Genomic DNA, 18,015 nt, shown 5'->3' on the forward strand with positions numbered 1-18,015 from the left:
ACCCCTCTCTCAAATATCGTTCCCAAATCTGTCCCAGAACCAGTCAGTATCTGGCCTGACAAAGGTTGACACATCGCCTTCACTTAGACTTAATCATCAAGCTGAGTCATGTTTCAGGTATCAGAGCTAAAATGTGGGAGCACCTGACAGATCCTGTCGATGTTCTCCTCTGTGGGCATTARGAAGTAGATGGCAGGAACGTCGGGAATAGGATCTCTGTCCGARTGAAGAAGTCTACACATACAAAAATAAGGTGTAGCAGAACACTGTTTACATAAATACTACAAAAAAACATAACTTTGTATTACTGCTCAGTGTATTTTAATCAGCAGACTGGTTCCTCTTGTAAGTTACAGTCCCTTTAAAATACAAACACCAATTTTCATTTTTGCTTTTTAACAAACCTAAAAGTATTAAAAATGCTTTTCAATTTATGACATCTAATTTCAATGGTACAATTTCAAGACATAATAGTTGCTAGGATATTATTTTCCTGAAACAAATCAAGAAGCTGTGTGTGAAAAATGAAGTTAACCCATTCTAATTTATATTAAGAGGGCATCAGCTGCAGTKGATCYAAGTCTTTGACTAATTCTTAGCAAAAAAAAAGGATAGTTAAATTTCTGCTTAAAGGATTAACCATATTAAATATGATAAATCGAATATTGAAATAATCTAAGTTAGTAATCTATTAATCATTAACTGGAGCATACAGACTCAAAAACGGCCATATGCTGAAAGAACAACACAATGAGAGCAGCAATTAAACCCAAATTATTTATTCAGGAAGGATTTTAATACTCAGTAGCTTTATAATGTTTTATTACAAATTTAAAACTTTTACCATTTTTCCTCTTCTTCTTTTTGCGACATTGCTAAAGCCTGGCTGACTGTTTTGTACAGAGCTATATAAAACAATAAAACTGACTGCAATACCTTGAGCAGGTGGAACCTGGCTTTAAAACCCCTTTATTAGCAGCCATCTTGCCTCATGCAAATTAATCATCTCTAAAGSCCTAGCAGTGATGAAGAAGAGTCAGACAAAAAGTGGATCATTTTATATAACTGTAGTTGGTGGCAGAAATATTTTAGAGTTGTTAGCTTCCATATAGAGGCAAGTCAGTACTGTAAGAAGGTACAAATCCAAATAATAAAAATACAACAGTATATTTCTTACAGATGAAGAGTGATGCCCATGTCTCGCAGCTCTTTGACCGACAGCAGTGGAGAGATGATATCTTGACCAAATCTGTCGTATATTAACACCTGCAGAAAATCAATCATGTAAACATGAGACGCCCTGTGTTGTGTTTCTCCTTTGTTCTGCTGCTTGGGAGCCTAAAATGCRGTGGTGGCTTGTTGGTAACAGCGTYCTTTTGCTTGTAGAAAACAATTGTGCTGTACGACTGTGGCTAAGGGTTTGAAACTAACGTCCATCTTGTTTTCTAAAAACTCTACTGCCTACAGAAGTTTAACATATTTATCATCTATAAAAGGATTTTATTCTGAAAAAGTCCACATTTATACCATGGGATACTRCATATGAGCTTGTGGGTTACATTTTGATTGATGACAATGCATTCTGCTYATCAGTGCTCRACTTTGCTACAATTTTTGACTTTGTTTCTGTTCTCTTCTCACTTTTTGTCACCTGAACACAGATACTCTGTGGGACAGGGTTGTTCTTCACCATCTTGATCCTTCATCATTGGGCAAAGTTAGTTTGAAGGGTTTATTCATGTCCTTTCAAACTGAAACAGCATAACACTGTTTCTAGACAAAACATGACCTTAACCTAACTGATTGAGATACTTCCATCTGAAGCCGATCTTATCCACCGCTCTTATCTTGCTCACCAAAAATCTAAATATTAGCCACTGTCCTCTTCTGCTCTGCTGTGAGAGACGTTTGACTGACAGTCTGGCCCACCAGGTCATGTCTGCATGTTTGCTATTAACAATAGTCACTCCACTGTTGCCAACTCAGCAACTTTCTTGCTGTATTTAGTAACATTTCAGATTAAAAAAAAAAATCTGCATCAGCCAAAATCAGAATTGGAAGACCAGGCTTTTTAAAGACTGGTGATCAGTCAGAAAACTGCACTCAGGGCACCCCTTGAATCATTATGTATCATTATTTATTTAGGGACAGATTCATTTGGCCTCTGTGTTCATAAAATCCCTTAATGTGCGTGAATGATGCCACCCTACTAACTTTTTGCCTGTGACTTTAATTGACCCAGCAAAGGAGAAATGAGTGGCCCAGTGACCAAAGTGTTACCTTCCATACTGGCTCAGCTGCTGCGTTCTTCAGAGGAGGAGTGTTGAAGTTCAACATTCGCTTTAAGGCGACTGCAGAAACACAAAAACACYATTTACTCTCTCAACAAGTGCTCAGATGAGCAYCTTCTCATCATAAATATCTTGAACTGAAAAGATACATAAATCAGACGCTGTTCTTGGTAAATAAAGTACATAGAGGACAGGTTTTGGTTTTTAGAKAAATCTTTGGGACATATGGGASCTTACATTATTTTATGCAATTGCCATGGGACTGGAAATTCTCTAATCTKATTCCTACAGAAATTCCAAAAAGSAACCAAAAACAGCAGCACTTTGTAGCRCGACAGCAATGGAGAGATGATAAACTAGAAAWAGTAACAGCTCAAAATTTAAAAACAGATTGAAATAGCCAAAATGTTCCAAAATCACAATTAGCACCACTTTGTACGAAATTCCATGTAAGGTTGGTAGGTAATCTTTTCACTTCACTAAAATCTTTCTTTTGAATGGCAGTATTCATGTTTTGGAGCCGTCCATCCAGAGTCAGAGCATCAATCTGATTTTAGCTCCCCGTGAAGGAATCAAAACATTAGGGTGATGGGAATGAGGCCTTCCAACCCAGAGATAAATCATCAAAATACCAGAGAAAACATGCAAAAAKCTGCTCTGGAATTACAGCAAAGGTTTGATTAATCTAAACTAAAGACTTAGATTATAATCATAGTTCTAACAAACCATTTTAAAATCTATAAAGATAGATTTTAAAAAATCTTGGTTGAATAGAAATCACTAAATTGAAATCTGCTAGGGTTATGAATAGTTTTGGGATTAGCTGAAAATATTATTTCGTAGAAAGTCAAGGAACAAAAATGTAGTTTGTACATCCCTGACAAACAAATATTGTTAAGGTTTAACACACACATCCTGTGTGTCTGGATGTTGGGAAGACACACAGGACGTGATTGGTGTAGAGCTGCCCCATCAGGGTCATCAGGTACAGCGTATGGCTCCTCACTCCATGATGCAGGGGTAAAGCTGGCAGGCCTCTCCACTACACTGGTWCTGATGGCCCACAGTGASATCCAGAAAAATATTCTGATACAACCAGCTGYCCACTATGGGACTGAACCCTTTATTATGCTGGTTCTAAACAAGCTGAATCATTTCTATCCCACCAGCGGCCTATTGGGGAAATTGACATAATGTGAACTAAATTATGTACAATACGTGATCTTTTCTCTCATTTTATTTTTTTTAATAAAATGTTTTAAATTTGCAACAACAACAAAAATTGTTTTTAGCATTTACTTTTTATTCCTTTTGAATTACTTTGGCTACAACGGTAGCTGAATAAAAATGTTCCATAGGAATGAAATTTGATATATTTCTGCTGAAATGTTTGGACATTTTATGTCCCCTTTAAAATTATGGGTAATGATGATGACTGTCGGACCACAAGAATTAGACCTATACATTTACATCCCACGACTTAAAGAAATATAATTTAGGGATTGTCGGCAACATAATGTATGGATGTATGGATAGATTTSTTTGTAGATCCAGGAGTTTCACGTGAAGACTTGTGTTTGAAATACATGAAGCCTTCAGCGTTAGCAGCAGGCTAGGACCATCTAGTTCTTCCGCTTGAAACCWTTCACCGCAAACAGCTGACACACTGCCACTGCTACTGACACTGACACTGACACTTTCGTTATTAGGAATTTAATACAAGTGGTAGATAAGCTAAGGTAGTTTCTCCCGAAAAGCCGCTGCTACGGGAAGCGACTCCACCGGCGGCTAGCTTGTGAAGCAGGTGGGCTGTGAGCCGGTTAGGAGGCTGGCACGCAGTTATAGAGGCTCAGGTTCTGACCCGGGTCTTTCAGAGCAGCCTGCCAGTAATTTGGCTGCCCTCCTGCCGCACAGGAGTTTCTACCAGAAGAAAAAAAAAATACTTTCGCTCACCTGTTTGCTTTTCTCGGACAGATGTCGCCATGTTTTATGTTGATAATGATGACGAAACCATTGACGTGGCAGCAACCCGGACGGACGTAGTCCTGCTTTAGAGATTAGTGGATTGCGAAGAGGTATCACTCTGTTTTCTTTTCCTGGAAACTTCATTGTGTTGGATCGAGTCATCACTCGTTCTACACTGGTACKTGTTGTAATTTTCAGTATATTAGAATGTCATTAAAATGCCAAATTATTTCCCTAATTTAATTTAAATAGTGGAACTCATATATTACATAGCAACATATTGATAGTGCTAAAGTGCTTATTTTTATCAAGTGGAACGCATGATTTGCATTAAATTAAAAGGTTATGTTCAGTTTCTCACAAAAAGACATCAAACCAATAGTTTTTTTCCGCTATTTTCATTAACCAATATTTTACTACTTTTATGGCCCCATGTACCTGACTGTACTGTTTAATAACTAAACTACACTCWGTCATTTCCATTTACTACACTGAATTTAAATATACTAAATCAAGTTGATTGAATCAAATAAACATGAATTWTATCGTATATTATTCAATATGAATTTCCCTAACAAAGTACGTTGTGTATTTAGAAATAGAYAGCAAAATTTAATTTTAGTATTAGGCTATAGGTCTAATTCCAACTTCCTCCTGTCTCATGACGATGTCTCCCGGAGCAAAGAACTGGACCCCAGAATGCCTACAGATTTGATTATTAGTTTGTTCACATTTCTGAGTATGAAAGGGTGAATGCARCCAAGTTGTCCATTTATATTTCAGTCCTTTATTTCCTGTCATTTTTATGACTGTGGCTTACAGATCATGAAAAATCCAAATTCAATGTCTCAGAAAATTAGGATAAATACTGGAGACTCATGGTGTCACAGCCTAATCAGAATGTCAAAAGAACAATAATGAAGAAGTTGGTTGCTCAGAGTGYTTCATTCAAKAATTTTCATAGAAAGTTGAGCAGAAGGAAAAAATGTGGTATAAATGAACATATTTTYCAAAAATCTGACATGTCTGTTTGGAATATCCCTTTTAATTGGATTTTTATGCTGTTTATAAATATTCTGAGACACAGAATGTTTTTATTGGTGAGTCGTAATTATCAACAGCAAMAGTAATTAAAGGCTTGAAATATTCCATTCTATGTGTAATCTAAATACAAGTTTTACTTTCTGAAATGGGTGGCGACAAAACTATTTTACACAATATTTTTTTTTAAAGATCCACCTTTAGATTGCACATCTTAAGATGTGGCATTTAATTAGAATGGTTAGAGGAAACGTTTCATTAATACCTTTCCTTATGGCTAAGGGAGAAAGCATATTCTCATAGAATACCTACATTTTGTAATTTTGTTTCTATTACTTATATTTTTAAACTGACACTTAATGTCATTTGAATTCTTTCATTTTCAGCTCCAATTCTTTGTACTTTTCAAAGTTCAAACATCCTCCCAAAAATCAGAGACACAGAATGAAACGCAGAGCAAGAATTCGATTTTATGAAAAGCAGAAAAACAAACATGGGAAAACTAGCACCTAATTTCAAAGCATATATAAAGTAAGCACTGTACAAAATACAAGAGACGCACATGAAAAAAGTGTTGCAAAAAACATAAAAACTAACAGAATTGAAATCTGTAATATGAAATGATTCAGACGTGGAAGCGCAAAAATCTAAAAATAGACGGTGATAAAACCAAAGGAAAATTCAGTCCTCAGCTTTGGTCCGTGTTGCTGCTCATGCAGTACAACTGAAACAGTAAAGCCAGTAATAAAAACTAAATCAGTTAATTAATGCCATGAAAATACCTAATTCTGAACAAATCTTAAGTTTGAGGGAACATCATTATATAAAAACTGTTCCTAATAAGAACTTTTTCTTCAATAAATCCCTAGATGCTTTTTTACAGCATCTATTTTTAAATGCATCACGTTTTTCCCCCTCAAAGACAATCATTTAAAAACAGCTTCCTGACTATCGTACTAGAGTTATGRATGCCAAATGCTACTCTAATTTTGAGAAAAATAAAAACAAAACTAAAGCTGTTTTTCAGATGAGGGTTGTCTGTTGAGAGAAAACGGTTTGCACTATTACGTCTGTACACACTAGTTTGACCTGAAACTAGACAGCTTTACTTTGGGAGTGTCAAACAGAATTAAGAGACATAATTCCATGTTTTGAATCAAGATGCATAATATATTAAAAATAGCATTCATAGCTATATTAGTGAGTACAATCTTGCAACCCCAAAAGGTTGCTTGGATACTGCATTTGGCAGGCTATATAAAATTTTTGTACCACCCTTTGTGGTACAAATATTAGTGAGAAGGTCAATCACAACTGAAACCGTCATCACAATATTTAAAAATAATTATGGCAATGTCATGTTTTCTTGATATTGTGAAGCCTTAAAGAAAGTTGAACTGAAGATGGAGGAGAAACATGACCATAAACCACTTCTACTCAGATTTAAAACCTCATCAAATTGAGTTAAAGGTGATCAAATCTGAAAGGAATTTCTTTGTTTTGAACCAAAATATGACCAACATGCTAAAGATTATATGCAGTGTCTCTGGGACACTGAGGTAAAAAAAAAAAAAAAAAAATTGACCAACTTTAGAAAATAGTACAGTATATTTATCAGTCAAAAGTCCACTCCACAGAGGCTGGCATGAAAAACAGATCGTCTCGTGGCCTCGCCCGCATCTAAGAGCCTGAAGGGAACAGGTGCACATGATGGCTGATGGCCTGCTCCATGGAGCTTTTAAAGGCCTTGTAGGTGGAAGTAACAGGCAGGAGGAGGTGGTTGGTCGCTGGTTTGCTCTGAGGGAAAAGCCCGTCGTCCCATTTCACCCCGTTCTCCATCTGCTCCTCCAGCYTGACATGGTGGATGAAGGAAATGGAGGGAGGTGGGCAAAGGCCCACTGCTGGAAGCTCATCAGCTCCAGTGACAAAGTGAAGGACGTCGTGGAGGGAGATGGAGCTCCTTCCAACTGAGGACATGGACACCATGTTTTAAAGGGTTTTTTACTGAAATAATCTACGTAAGCTTCAGATTTAATCTGGAAATATTTTTACTTAAGCTTGTTTTGAATCAAGAGTATTGATATTGATTCAGGAAGCAAAGATAGATCAACATCCTACCCTCACACTCCAGCAGAAATTGTCTCCAGAAGGAGACAATAGGCGTCTCTAGGTTCCGTGTCTCCTGCTGTTCGGAGAAGTTCATGGTGAAGAGCTGGCTGAGCGTCTCGGCCGTCATCGCTTCTGTAGCATCACAGAAAACACCGAAGAAGACGGATGGGAAGAGCTGAACCTGGATCAGATCAAATAGAAGTTCCCATTTTCCTCAGTCTAACTCCGGATTGTGACATCTTTGTTAAATGCTGGTGCTGTTTAACTGAAGGGATTGTACTACTGTAATGAAAATCAGCCATAAGTCACCTGATCAAATACACCCAGCGTGTGGAGGCCTTCTCGTAACCTGCAGGTGGAAAAAAAAACAAACTGTAAAGTTATTGCAGGAGGTTTGAATTTTTGAATGGCAATTTTGTTTACAGAGACTTCATAATCCATTTTATTTATAGCTTTGGTTTTATGTAGTTTTTAATTTTCCTATTATTTGTTATTGTTGGTTGCTGTGTTTTATTTTGGATGTTTAAAATATCTTCAGGTTTCAATGTGAACCGTTTTGTACAAAATTAAAAATGTACTACTCTTTGAGAGAGCAAACTTGTATTTTTATGCCATTATCAATACTTGAAAATGGTCTCAAAACCATATTATCRTTTATCGCAATATTTACTAAGAAAATTTGCCTAAAAATATTTGCTGTTGTGACAGGCCTACTCATGTTCAGCTTCACCTCCACCGCGCAGTATTTCCCTCACCTCTGCAGAGGCAGCTGCATCCTGGTGATCATGGTGAAGCTGACCAGATCCTCCACCAGAGCCTCTCTCTCATCCAGACTGGTGACTGGTCTGTTGCAGCCCGCCAGCTCCAGGAACTCCCAGCTCGCTTTCATCACTTCCTTCAGCTCATCTAGAGACTCGGCGGCTGAGATCTAGATGGACACACACCAGCTGGTCAGCCTTCCCCTTCAGGGGCCTCTGTGAGGGATGCCTCAGAGCGGCGGATTCGGCCCTGCACTCACCCGGTGGACTTGCTGGGTGAAGTGTGTTTCAGGGGTCATGTGGTTCAAACTGAGGGGGCAGTTGGCTGGGTAGTTAAACAGACACTGGTAGAGACCGTGGGAGAAAAAGCCAATAGGTGGACCACCATGGACCAGACAGAGAGCCAACAGGGAGCCTATGTCAAAGTACAGATCCTCACGCAGAGCTAAATAAAACACACACACACGTTTCATTTACGGATGTCATTTGTTTCCACAGTCCACAAAAGCGACACAGAGACACCCAGGAGGCTGTCATCCTGCATGACACATTCCAGATAAAGTCCGTCTGCTCACCCTGGGAGTCCAGTGCCAGGTTTTTGGATCCGCTTGGGCCCTCAAACGCCACGGAGTTCTGGATCTGCTGCATCAGCAGATTCAGGAAGTACTTTCTGGTTGCATCTCCAGCACAGTGAGCGCTGGGCAGGGTCAGGTGCTGCTCATCTTTGAATCTGGAGACAGAAAGCTGGCGGATGAAGAGAAGAAACGGCAGAACACATCTGAGGTCAAGAACGAATGTTTACCTGACAGACAGTGAGTGTGTGGGGTCAAAGTCGGGCCTTCTGACCAGGTCCAGGCCAGCCGATAGAGCCTGGTCTCTATGGACCTCCACCTGRGCGCTGACAGGACTAGAGTGAGAAAGTAAAGACCTTAGGAGCTCCTCGGGTGAGTCTGGTCTTACACGAGTACATGGTCTAAAGAAAAACAAAAAAGAGAGAAAAATGAAGAATAAAAACAATAATGATTCAAGCAGGTGGAGGCAGAGCTTTGGAGCGTTTTGTGTGTGTACCTTTTACAGCCTAAGGGGGAGGGCAAAGTGGTCAGATGGCGCTTGGACAGTAAGCTTCTCTTCTGGCCACTCTGAGGTGATGCAACCAGAGATGCTGGAGCAGACAAAAACACGAGGTTTAAAACTGCTGCAGCAGGAATGTTCTATCATTAACCAGAGCAGAGGAGATGACATGCATATTTCGGCACACATAAATCACAGAGAACCGACCTTTCCCATCCGTTGCATTTATGCAGTCGATGCAGGCCCAGTCTGTGGTGTTCAGCTTTAGATCTGAACATTTCCTGTGGGTTCCTCTGGATCCACAGAGGCAGCATCGGATCACCTCGAACCACCTAGAAACACAACGGACACAGAAGCTGCACAGATTACGTCAGCATTTCTGATCTCCTTCTGAGACCAGCCCCCTTCACCAGTTAACACTGCTGAGTCGTCTCAGCTGAAATGAAGTCTAATTGCTCAGCTTGCACAGTAAAAATATTGATGGCATGTTTTTGTAATATTTCGAGCTGCATATTGAACTCAACTGGTAACAGGATTAATCTAAATAAAGCTGCAGAAATGTACTTTAATAAACAATGTGAGGTTTCCTTTTTACATATTTGTTAAAACTTTCGCCATGTTGTGGCAGTATAATACTGACAGATAATCTGTGAAAAAATGAGCTCCTCCTCCCTGTGGTCCTACTGCCATCTGCAGAAATAAACCGCTTGGTCAGAAACAACCAATCAGAGGCAGGAGGATGGTTCCAGCGCTGTCAGTCACTCTCCTGTACACGCTGCAGTTATGCTAGAGACAGAGAAACAACTTAGTGTYGCAGGAAAACTGTTTATCTGCTGTCATAGGTGGTCATGCTAACTAGCCTTAGCATTCACTGAGGAGTGTACTGTGAACCAGCTGTAGTAAAGAGCAAGGTGTAGAGTGTGAGCAGCGCATACACAAGAGTGATTGACAGTGCCAAGACCCTCTTCCTGGCTCTGATTGGTTGTTTCTGAACAGGAATGGTGTAATTCTACTACAGAAATACAGCATTCCTGTTTCAGTCAAAAATATCACCAGGGTACCAGGACACTGGTGATTTTAATTTTATATAATTACGGAATATACAATTTCAGTGTCAATGTTTTTATGTTTACAGATCAAGCACAACATGATGTACCCCTTCTTAGAGTATGTGCGTCCCTCGTTGCAGAGGCAGATAACAGAGTCGCAGTGATTGTAAATCTCCAGAAGCTCAGAGTATGCATTTGCCTCCAGTTCCCATGATGCATCTCTGCACAGAACAAAAAATAAAAATAAAAATACTTTTAAAACATTGAACATTAGTATTAAACACCCTTGAAATATTTAGCACAAGAAGAAATTCTATGTACATTCTTACTCTGAGCAGTTTCATAACCTGCCGTTTAAAGGCTGGATAGATTAGTGAATGCAATAATTGCAATTACAAAGGATTGCTTAAACTCCATATTTTGTAGGTTTCTATATTCTGTGTCATGCACACATGCATGATGCAGCTGATCAACAAGATAAACTGTCCTCTATGYTCAAAGCTCATCTACATTTTCAGTGTCTTAGATCTTTAAACTCACAGAGGGTAATGGAGAAATTATGAAATGATAAAGAATAATAATAATTAATATAGTAATTATAAGAACAATAAGCAGAACACATGTGGTTTAATCATGACTGACATTGTTATTGCAATTTAAAGCATTAGTATTGCCCTGAATTTTTAGTTTATTTAAAAAAAAGTCAATTAAATAATGCACATATTTTCAGAAAAATTGTGTAAAATACTGTAATATTTAAGGTATAAATAGGGTCATGTTTACTGCAGATGTAATCTAGTTAACTGTTACCTTTCTGGGATGTATATCCCCATTCTGACCATCTCCTGCTGGAAGTTCTCCTTGTTGTTACACAGAGTACATCTGAAGAAGAAGAGTCCCGCGCTGTGAGCCTGATGCTACACACAGAAAAACAGTCAGAAAACCCTGTGGTTCCTGCAGGGATTTATTTAGTAGTGGACTAAAATGTCCTAAGTAGGATTACGAAGGTAGAAAACAAAAGAGGAGTAACATTAAGGCGGCATGTACAACACAATAAATGAAAAATAATCTAACTGAGTGCCACTAATTTGAAAGAAACAGTCCCAACCTGACTGTTTCCTTTATTTAAATGTCCTGTGATATTTAGAGTTTTCAGCTTTTTTTTTCAGGATGCTCATATGCAACAGCTTTTTAACTTCCGATATTTACTTTATAACAAAAACTATTGTAAGAGCAGGAGAAGCTATGAACGAGTCAATAAATCACTGCCAATCAGCAAGAGGAGCAGATGTACTGAACTCCTAAATTTCTTGGGTTAGCCATAGTTTCCTCTAAAGAAAGCTGAACAGGCGTCATCACTTTGCATCGGAATGCTGATGCTGGGTTTACATAAACTGAAAGAACAGCTAACTGAACTCAAAGGTAAGAGTTCAGTTAGCTGATCAGAAGAATAAAGCTTCAGGATGTCCAGCAGGCCAAAGGACTGTCTTCTCCTGAGTATTGTGCTACAAAACCTTTCAGGAAAAAATGAAGAAAAAAAAAAAAGCTAAAGAAAAAAATCTGCCTTATTCAAAATCGGCAGGTCAAGCTTTTTAAAAAGCCAGAAAACTGCAACTGCTACACTCCTATTAATTAGGTCACATTTCCAATTAAAAGCCTTTCAAATGTATGTTTACTCTAAAATGCTAAAGTGACTGTGGGCCATATGTTACCTGCACACAGTCTCTGTGGAACCAGCTGGCATGGCAGGACGGACACTTGAGGACAGAGTAGGACAAGACAGGCTCAATAGAGTCTAAACATATTGAGCAGGACTGAGGAAGACTGAAGTCTGAGTCAACGCAGAGAGATTGAGTTGGACTGTGATCCTGACAATAAGACCTGCAGATGAAAAAACACATTCAGGTCAATATTGTTACAGTCTTTCACATTGCAAGCAAGATTTTTCTTAAGAGGTTCAATTTTGAATTCAGCTGTTTATTCCATATAAGTTTCATGTGTTTCCTGTTCAACACCTGAGCTTCCCAACGCTGAAAAATCTAATTTTATCTGGAGTATTTTTCACCATTCCTAATTGACCAAATTTGACTAAACGTGAGTTTGCTTTAAAGGCATTTTAACCCTAATATTCTATGCAAGAATGGATATGTATATTGTTTGTACAATCTTTATGCATATTACTGCAGCAGTTTATAWWTAAGTTACATTCATGTTCAATTTTTCCCCACTTCCTGGTCATTGACAAATGTCTTCTCACACTTGCAAATCAGGTGTGATCTTACACACATACATTAATCATGGGCTTCATTATGGGACACCTCAAATATCTGGACAATTAGGGGGGAGAAATCAATTAAAATCAGAAATCAGATATGAATAGTAAAAAAGTTGGAGATTTTATTTTTAAGCCAAATTGCCCCAGTCATGCTTATTGGTGATATGTCATCCACACTGAAAATGTATCCAAAGACCAGAAAACTGCCAAAATAGGTCAGAACGGTCTTCAGATTTCAGTAAGTCAAAACAAAACTTTTWAAGATCTTTTTAATGCCACTTTGAAATAAATTTAAGACAAAAAAAAAAACTATAAATAGAGGGGATGATTGGGGAATTCTGCTGGCTCATATGAGTTAGTGATACATTTGCACTTACTCATGATGAATGCCAAACAAGCTAGCTAGCTAGCTAGCAAGGATATATTAGCAGCTAGTTACCAGATGCCTCGAGTCACAAACTGCAATAAAGATGTCTGTGTGTGACTCAAACTATTGTCTGACAGAAAAGTCCAGCGAGATGAAAAGAGAAAGTACATACTAAACTACMTCTTGCCACRAGTAAATTTAAGACCTGAGATTAATGTATTTGAGGCAAACTTAATTTTTTTAAATGAACAGATCATTTTAAGGCCTTAATTTTCAGTTGTCATGAAGGAGCTGAATAATCCCAGAAGTCATTTAAAGCGTGGAATCTGGAGAAATCAGCTGTAATATTAGTTTTATGGAGCTAATTAAACTATTCCTGTTGGACTTGTTTACTACAGTATAACAACAAATTTAATGTGCAGAGTGGGGGGCCATTTTGATTGCAATGTTAAGTGTATGTTAGTGTTGGATGAATAGTTGAGTGTTCATCTCTACATCTGAACGGTGTTTGGTGTGGCCACTTACGGGAATATTTCGTTGTACTGTGTGATGAACATCAGCTTCCTCCCACAGGGGAAGTGCACCACCCTCCTACAGCTGCTGACGTTGCAGCCAACACATGCGCCCTTCTTCTTACAACCATAGCATGTCTGGAGCACATGAACGACACACAAATTWAAGGGTTTCTCTGTTAAAGTCAATTTTAAATGTTAAATAACCAAATTTCCAACTGTCTCGTGACTTTTTAGCATATTTCAGATCAAACAACTGATATGTGTCCACCCTATTTAGCACTCACCATCCGAGCTGCCCTCCTGACCTCCTGTTTGATGTCATCCACCAGAAAACCAAACACACCCTCGTTCTCTTCTCCTCGCTGGTAAACTCCACTAGATGTCAGCTAAAGAAGACAAGAGAAAGCTCTTTGACAACAGGCAAAAATGAACCGATATTACAGATATTGGAAATATTATACATTTCACTATGCTTCTGACACCTTGAAAAAGCCGACCCCACATCTGACTTCACCACTGCTTCAGTTAAACGTTTTACACACATGACCAAACTCCTCCCCCTCTCGTTCAGAAACAAACAGCAACAAGATGTTAATGTTAATATTGGCCCAGTTTTAGTCATTGGACCGATATGATATGCTAAAAATTGACTAATATTGTCAGATACTAATGTTGGTGCCAATAGACTGAAGAGAAGAATAAAATGCTTGTCTATAAAAAAATAAACAGCAGATGAATCTGCAGAAGACAAGCCACAGATGTTGCTGCTCTGATTGGGCAACTGGGATTTCATCCCATAGACATTTGAAACCATTAGTTTACATTCACCAAATAAAAAAAAGAAACAAATTGTTTTCCTGAAAAAACATGGTGTGAGGTGTGAAGTCTTATTTCTGAAGTGAAATAMGACCAAACTTATCTTGTTTTAGGTCAGTTAGAATTACCATCTAATTTCTATTAGCTGAAAGCCACAATATGGATAAAAGGAATGTCAGATATTAATATTGATTTATCTATAATCAGTAAATAAAGGTGTATATAAATTTGCCGTTTCAGCTGCATCTGTGAACACTGAATCATGTACATATAAAGTTGATGAAAACTAACCAAACAGAAGTAATGGACAGAGAATTTGTGCTCTTTGAGTTTGACCTTTTCCCCAAATAAGGCCGGGTCATCATCACTGCATCTGCACAGAGCACAGCCTAGAAACACACAAAATTATAACTCAAAATCAACATATTCAAATTTAAATCACAAATTCACACATTTCCACTTTTGATCCTTTTCCAGTTAATACTGAACAAYGAACAAAGTCTAGAATCTCTCACTAACTTAGACGAAAGTTACAACAAAACAAACCACAGGTGATCCATGTTTCAAACAGTTTTTGTATGACAACTATTCAAAAAGTAGTTTGCCCGTCGGAAAACTAAAGTTATGTGTTTCCTAAGTGGCAGGTCACCCCTGTAAAGGCCAGAAATGTTTTAATACTCTGTTGCTTTTATGCAAATAAGCTGCAGCCCCCTCAATGATTACCATGTTTACACTCACACATTATACACATAAAAAAAGCTGCAGACAGATACACAATTTTGCAACCTTACATCTTTGACCAAACACTTCCGTCATACTTTGCCTCAGCCTTTCTCTCCACCATGGGMAATGTGKACCTGACGTTTTATCACAATATTTCTAACCTAAATGTTACAATAAGAATGATTTATTAYTACTTTTTGGTAACTGTATGGCTGTGATTGTGTGTCACAGCAATTACATGGTCCCAGAAACACAAATATTGCTCTTGGGAAAACATTCCCATTTGAAATGTTTTTCTTTAGGACGCCAGTCACATAAAGAAGTACACTGATATTTATTTATATCTTTAGTGAAAATACAGTGGAGGAAATAGCAAAACAAACAATCCCAACAATATGGACAGTTTTGGGAAAATTTAGAGATCATTAATTGGAATGATAAGACATTTCTCACAATAAATGATACATTCTCTGTTACTACACCTGCAGTTTTACATGGAAACACTGATTTATACACAGCTAATTCAGTGTTAGTGGAAACAGTGGTTTTCATGATTACACATCACATACAATCTTCCTGTTTGCCGGACTTGTCAGCGTCCTTTAACCTTCTTGAYTTCTTCCTCATGATGGTATCCAGCCTGTKGAGACATGATAGACACTGATGACATTTAGTGAACATTCACCACACTATACAATTACCATACAGTAGATGGCACTATAGGTTGCTGATATTATAAAAACAACATGAAAATGGATAACAAGGCTACTTGTGAGCAGCAGTGACTGAGTACAAACCTCAAACTCTTTGCATCTTGATTCCTTTATATAATAATAGACTCACCAAGCAGTTTCTTAAATCAGTCAAAACATGAGCAACTCAACTAAATTTCCATCCATCCATCCATTTTCTTGCACCCTTTTTCCCTCAGTGGGGTCGGGAGGGGTGCTGGTGCCCATCTCCAGCCAACRTTTCGGGCGRGAGGCGGGGTACACCCTGGACAGGTCGCCAGTCTGTCGCAGGGCAACACAGAGACACACAGGACACACAACCATGCACACACACACTCATACCTAGGGGCAATTTGGAGAGGCCAATTAACCTGACAGTCATGTTTTTGGACTGTGGGAGGAAACCGGAGTACCCGGAGAAAACCCACGCATACACAGGGAGAACATGCAAACTCCATGCAGAAAGACCCCAGGCCGGGAATCGAACCCAGAACCTTCTTGCTGCAAGGCAACAGCTCTACCAACTGCGCCACTGTGCAGCCCCTCAACTAAATTTAATAAATAAAAGTTTCTTTGAAATTGTTTATGTAAAATGAAGCAGCAGAATAATCATAAGCATTTCCAGATCAATAAACTTTAGTTTCTATAACAACTTCCTATTACCAAGTGGTCAAGTAAAGAGTTAACTGTGCCACCAAGATATTAGAGGAGCAGTAGCATGGAAATTATTTATGCTTTTCATCTAGTAACATGTTCCAAATTTGATACACCTTGATAATTATAACTGTATTGTTACTAATGTGTAGCAAATCTACAATTTTGTAACAGAATTTCTTATTTTGTTGCACATAAATTGTTGCACGTCAACTGGGACACTGTTACAGAGATCTACTGSTGAGGTTTTTCATGATCCAATCCGACCTGTGCTGCAAGTTCTTTAAATGAACAGTAGTTCAGCAGAAAATAAAGGACTTCCAAGATTATCTCCATTCATACATTATTTTATATAGTCATTGTTTCCAGTTGGTGATTAAATCAACCAACACTGGGTGGGGGGAAAAAGACGTGTAGCTGCTAAACAAAAAGGTAGCACCATAAAATACTGCTTTCACGCCGAGATGAAASSCTAGYTAAAATTAAAGCACAATCTTCAGCTATATTTTGTCAAATCAAACGTAAAGACCTGCACATTAAAGATTTTCTAAAATGTAAGCGAAGTTTTCTCGCCCACCTTTGTCGACCTGCATATTTGAAATAGTGAAGAGCCAAAACCCTCCGTTATAGTGAAAATGAAGAAATGTTCTTCCTTTCGCCTACCTTACCACCAGATGGATATTTTTAGTCTGCATTCATATTTTKCTCTTCTTTTGTAAGTTCATTTTTCTCGCTAGTCTGTTTACTCTTAACGATGTCCACTTTTAAATTTCCCTCTTTCAAAACAAGGGAAACCCATTTCCGTTTCCGGAAATTTCTGTCMAACTGAAAACATTCTGCTCCCCCTTTCGTCAGGAGCGAGCACAGCAGCCAAATGACAGAGTATTTAAGTTCTTCAYTGCTGACTTTAAAAAGTCCGCAAAAATAAAAGTTGCATTGAAATAACAAACTAGGTTTCAAAAATAGCATTTTATTTTTGCTAGATTTAAATCAATATTCCTGAGAAGACTTTATGTGCGTTTAATAGCTAAAAAACTGTAAATATTTAAGAAAATTCGTGAAATTCAAACAAATCGTTAAGAGAATGTTATTCAAATTAATTAATTAGTTAAGGCATTGTTCTTTATATTTTGTTATTCAAATGAAAACATATACTTATTGGTCGAAACTCATCTGCGCAATCAGTTGGCAATTCAAGGACACCAAGTGAAAAATCTTATTTACAAATTAATTGTTAATGTTTCAGTACTACATTCACCAGATTAATACGTAAAGTTGGTTAAACTTTTTTTTTTCTGGTCCACTTGGATTGGCTGACCAGCTCCTGTTGACTGTACCAGCTCAAGCTCATGAGGATATCGAGTATTTACAGTTGTGGCTTCAGAACTGTTGCCATTAAATATCAGTCAGGTCTTTTGTTTAGTTTTGTTTTGTTCACAACTTGTTTTGTAAGTCAAATTGTTTTTTGGATTATTTTTCTTTTGTGGATATGCGCTCGATTGCTTTAAAATGTGTGAAATCCATCCATCCATCCATTTTCTGCCCCATCGGGGTCGGGTCGCGGGGGCAGCAGCTTCAGAAGGGAGGCCCAGACTTCCCTCTCCCCAGCCACTTCTTCCAGCTCCTCCGGGGGAACCCCAAGGCGTTTCC

At 38.3% G+C, this 18,015-nt stretch overlaps 2 protein-coding genes across 3 annotated transcripts in view; both read right to left on the minus strand.

Moving 5' to 3' along the window:
• Positions 1-4,331, minus strand: part of LOC103458250 (sec1 family domain-containing protein 1-like) — a 7,301-nt gene extending 2,970 nt beyond the window's left edge. The window contains exons 1-4 of the mRNA XM_008398911.1: positions 4,245-4,331; positions 2,281-2,351; positions 1,178-1,266; positions 144-234 (exon numbers count right to left, since the gene is read on the minus strand). Of these exons, the coding sequence (XP_008397133.1) occupies positions 144-234; positions 1,178-1,266; positions 2,281-2,351; positions 4,245-4,275 (282 nt within the window). The 5' untranslated portion in view covers positions 4,276-4,331. The remainder of the gene's footprint in view (positions 1-143; positions 235-1,177; positions 1,267-2,280; positions 2,352-4,244) is intronic.
• Positions 4,332-5,742: 1,411 nt separating this feature from the next.
• On the minus strand, positions 5,743-17,169 carry g2e3 (G2/M-phase specific E3 ubiquitin protein ligase). Of its 2 annotated transcripts, none has more exons than XM_008398683.2 (17): positions 17,029-17,169; positions 15,550-15,620; positions 14,549-14,646; positions 13,726-13,827; positions 13,452-13,576; positions 11,997-12,165; positions 11,095-11,201; positions 10,392-10,505; positions 9,443-9,567; positions 9,233-9,326; positions 8,967-9,137; positions 8,740-8,894; positions 8,425-8,609; positions 8,162-8,334; positions 7,716-7,755; positions 7,416-7,587; positions 5,743-7,264 (listed from the first exon to the last, which is right to left on the minus strand). In XM_008398683.2, exons 1-17 carry the CDS (start codon positions 17,058-17,060, stop codon positions 6,978-6,980), a joined length of 2,220 nt encoding a protein of 739 aa, XP_008396905.1. In that variant the 5' UTR covers positions 17,061-17,169; the 3' UTR covers positions 5,743-6,977. The 2 variants fall into 2 exon arrangements, with proteins under 2 accessions (XP_008396905.1, XP_008396906.1); XM_008398684.2 differs by lacking the exon at positions 17,029-17,169 and adding an exon at positions 16,943-17,021.
• Positions 17,170-18,015: the final 846 nt, after the last annotated feature.

This window comes from Poecilia reticulata, linkage group LG22 (genome assembly GCF_000633615.1).
Source record: "Poecilia reticulata strain Guanapo linkage group LG22, Guppy_female_1.0+MT, whole genome shotgun sequence".
NCBI classification, from domain to species: Eukaryota; Metazoa; Chordata; class Actinopteri; order Cyprinodontiformes; family Poeciliidae; genus Poecilia; species Poecilia reticulata.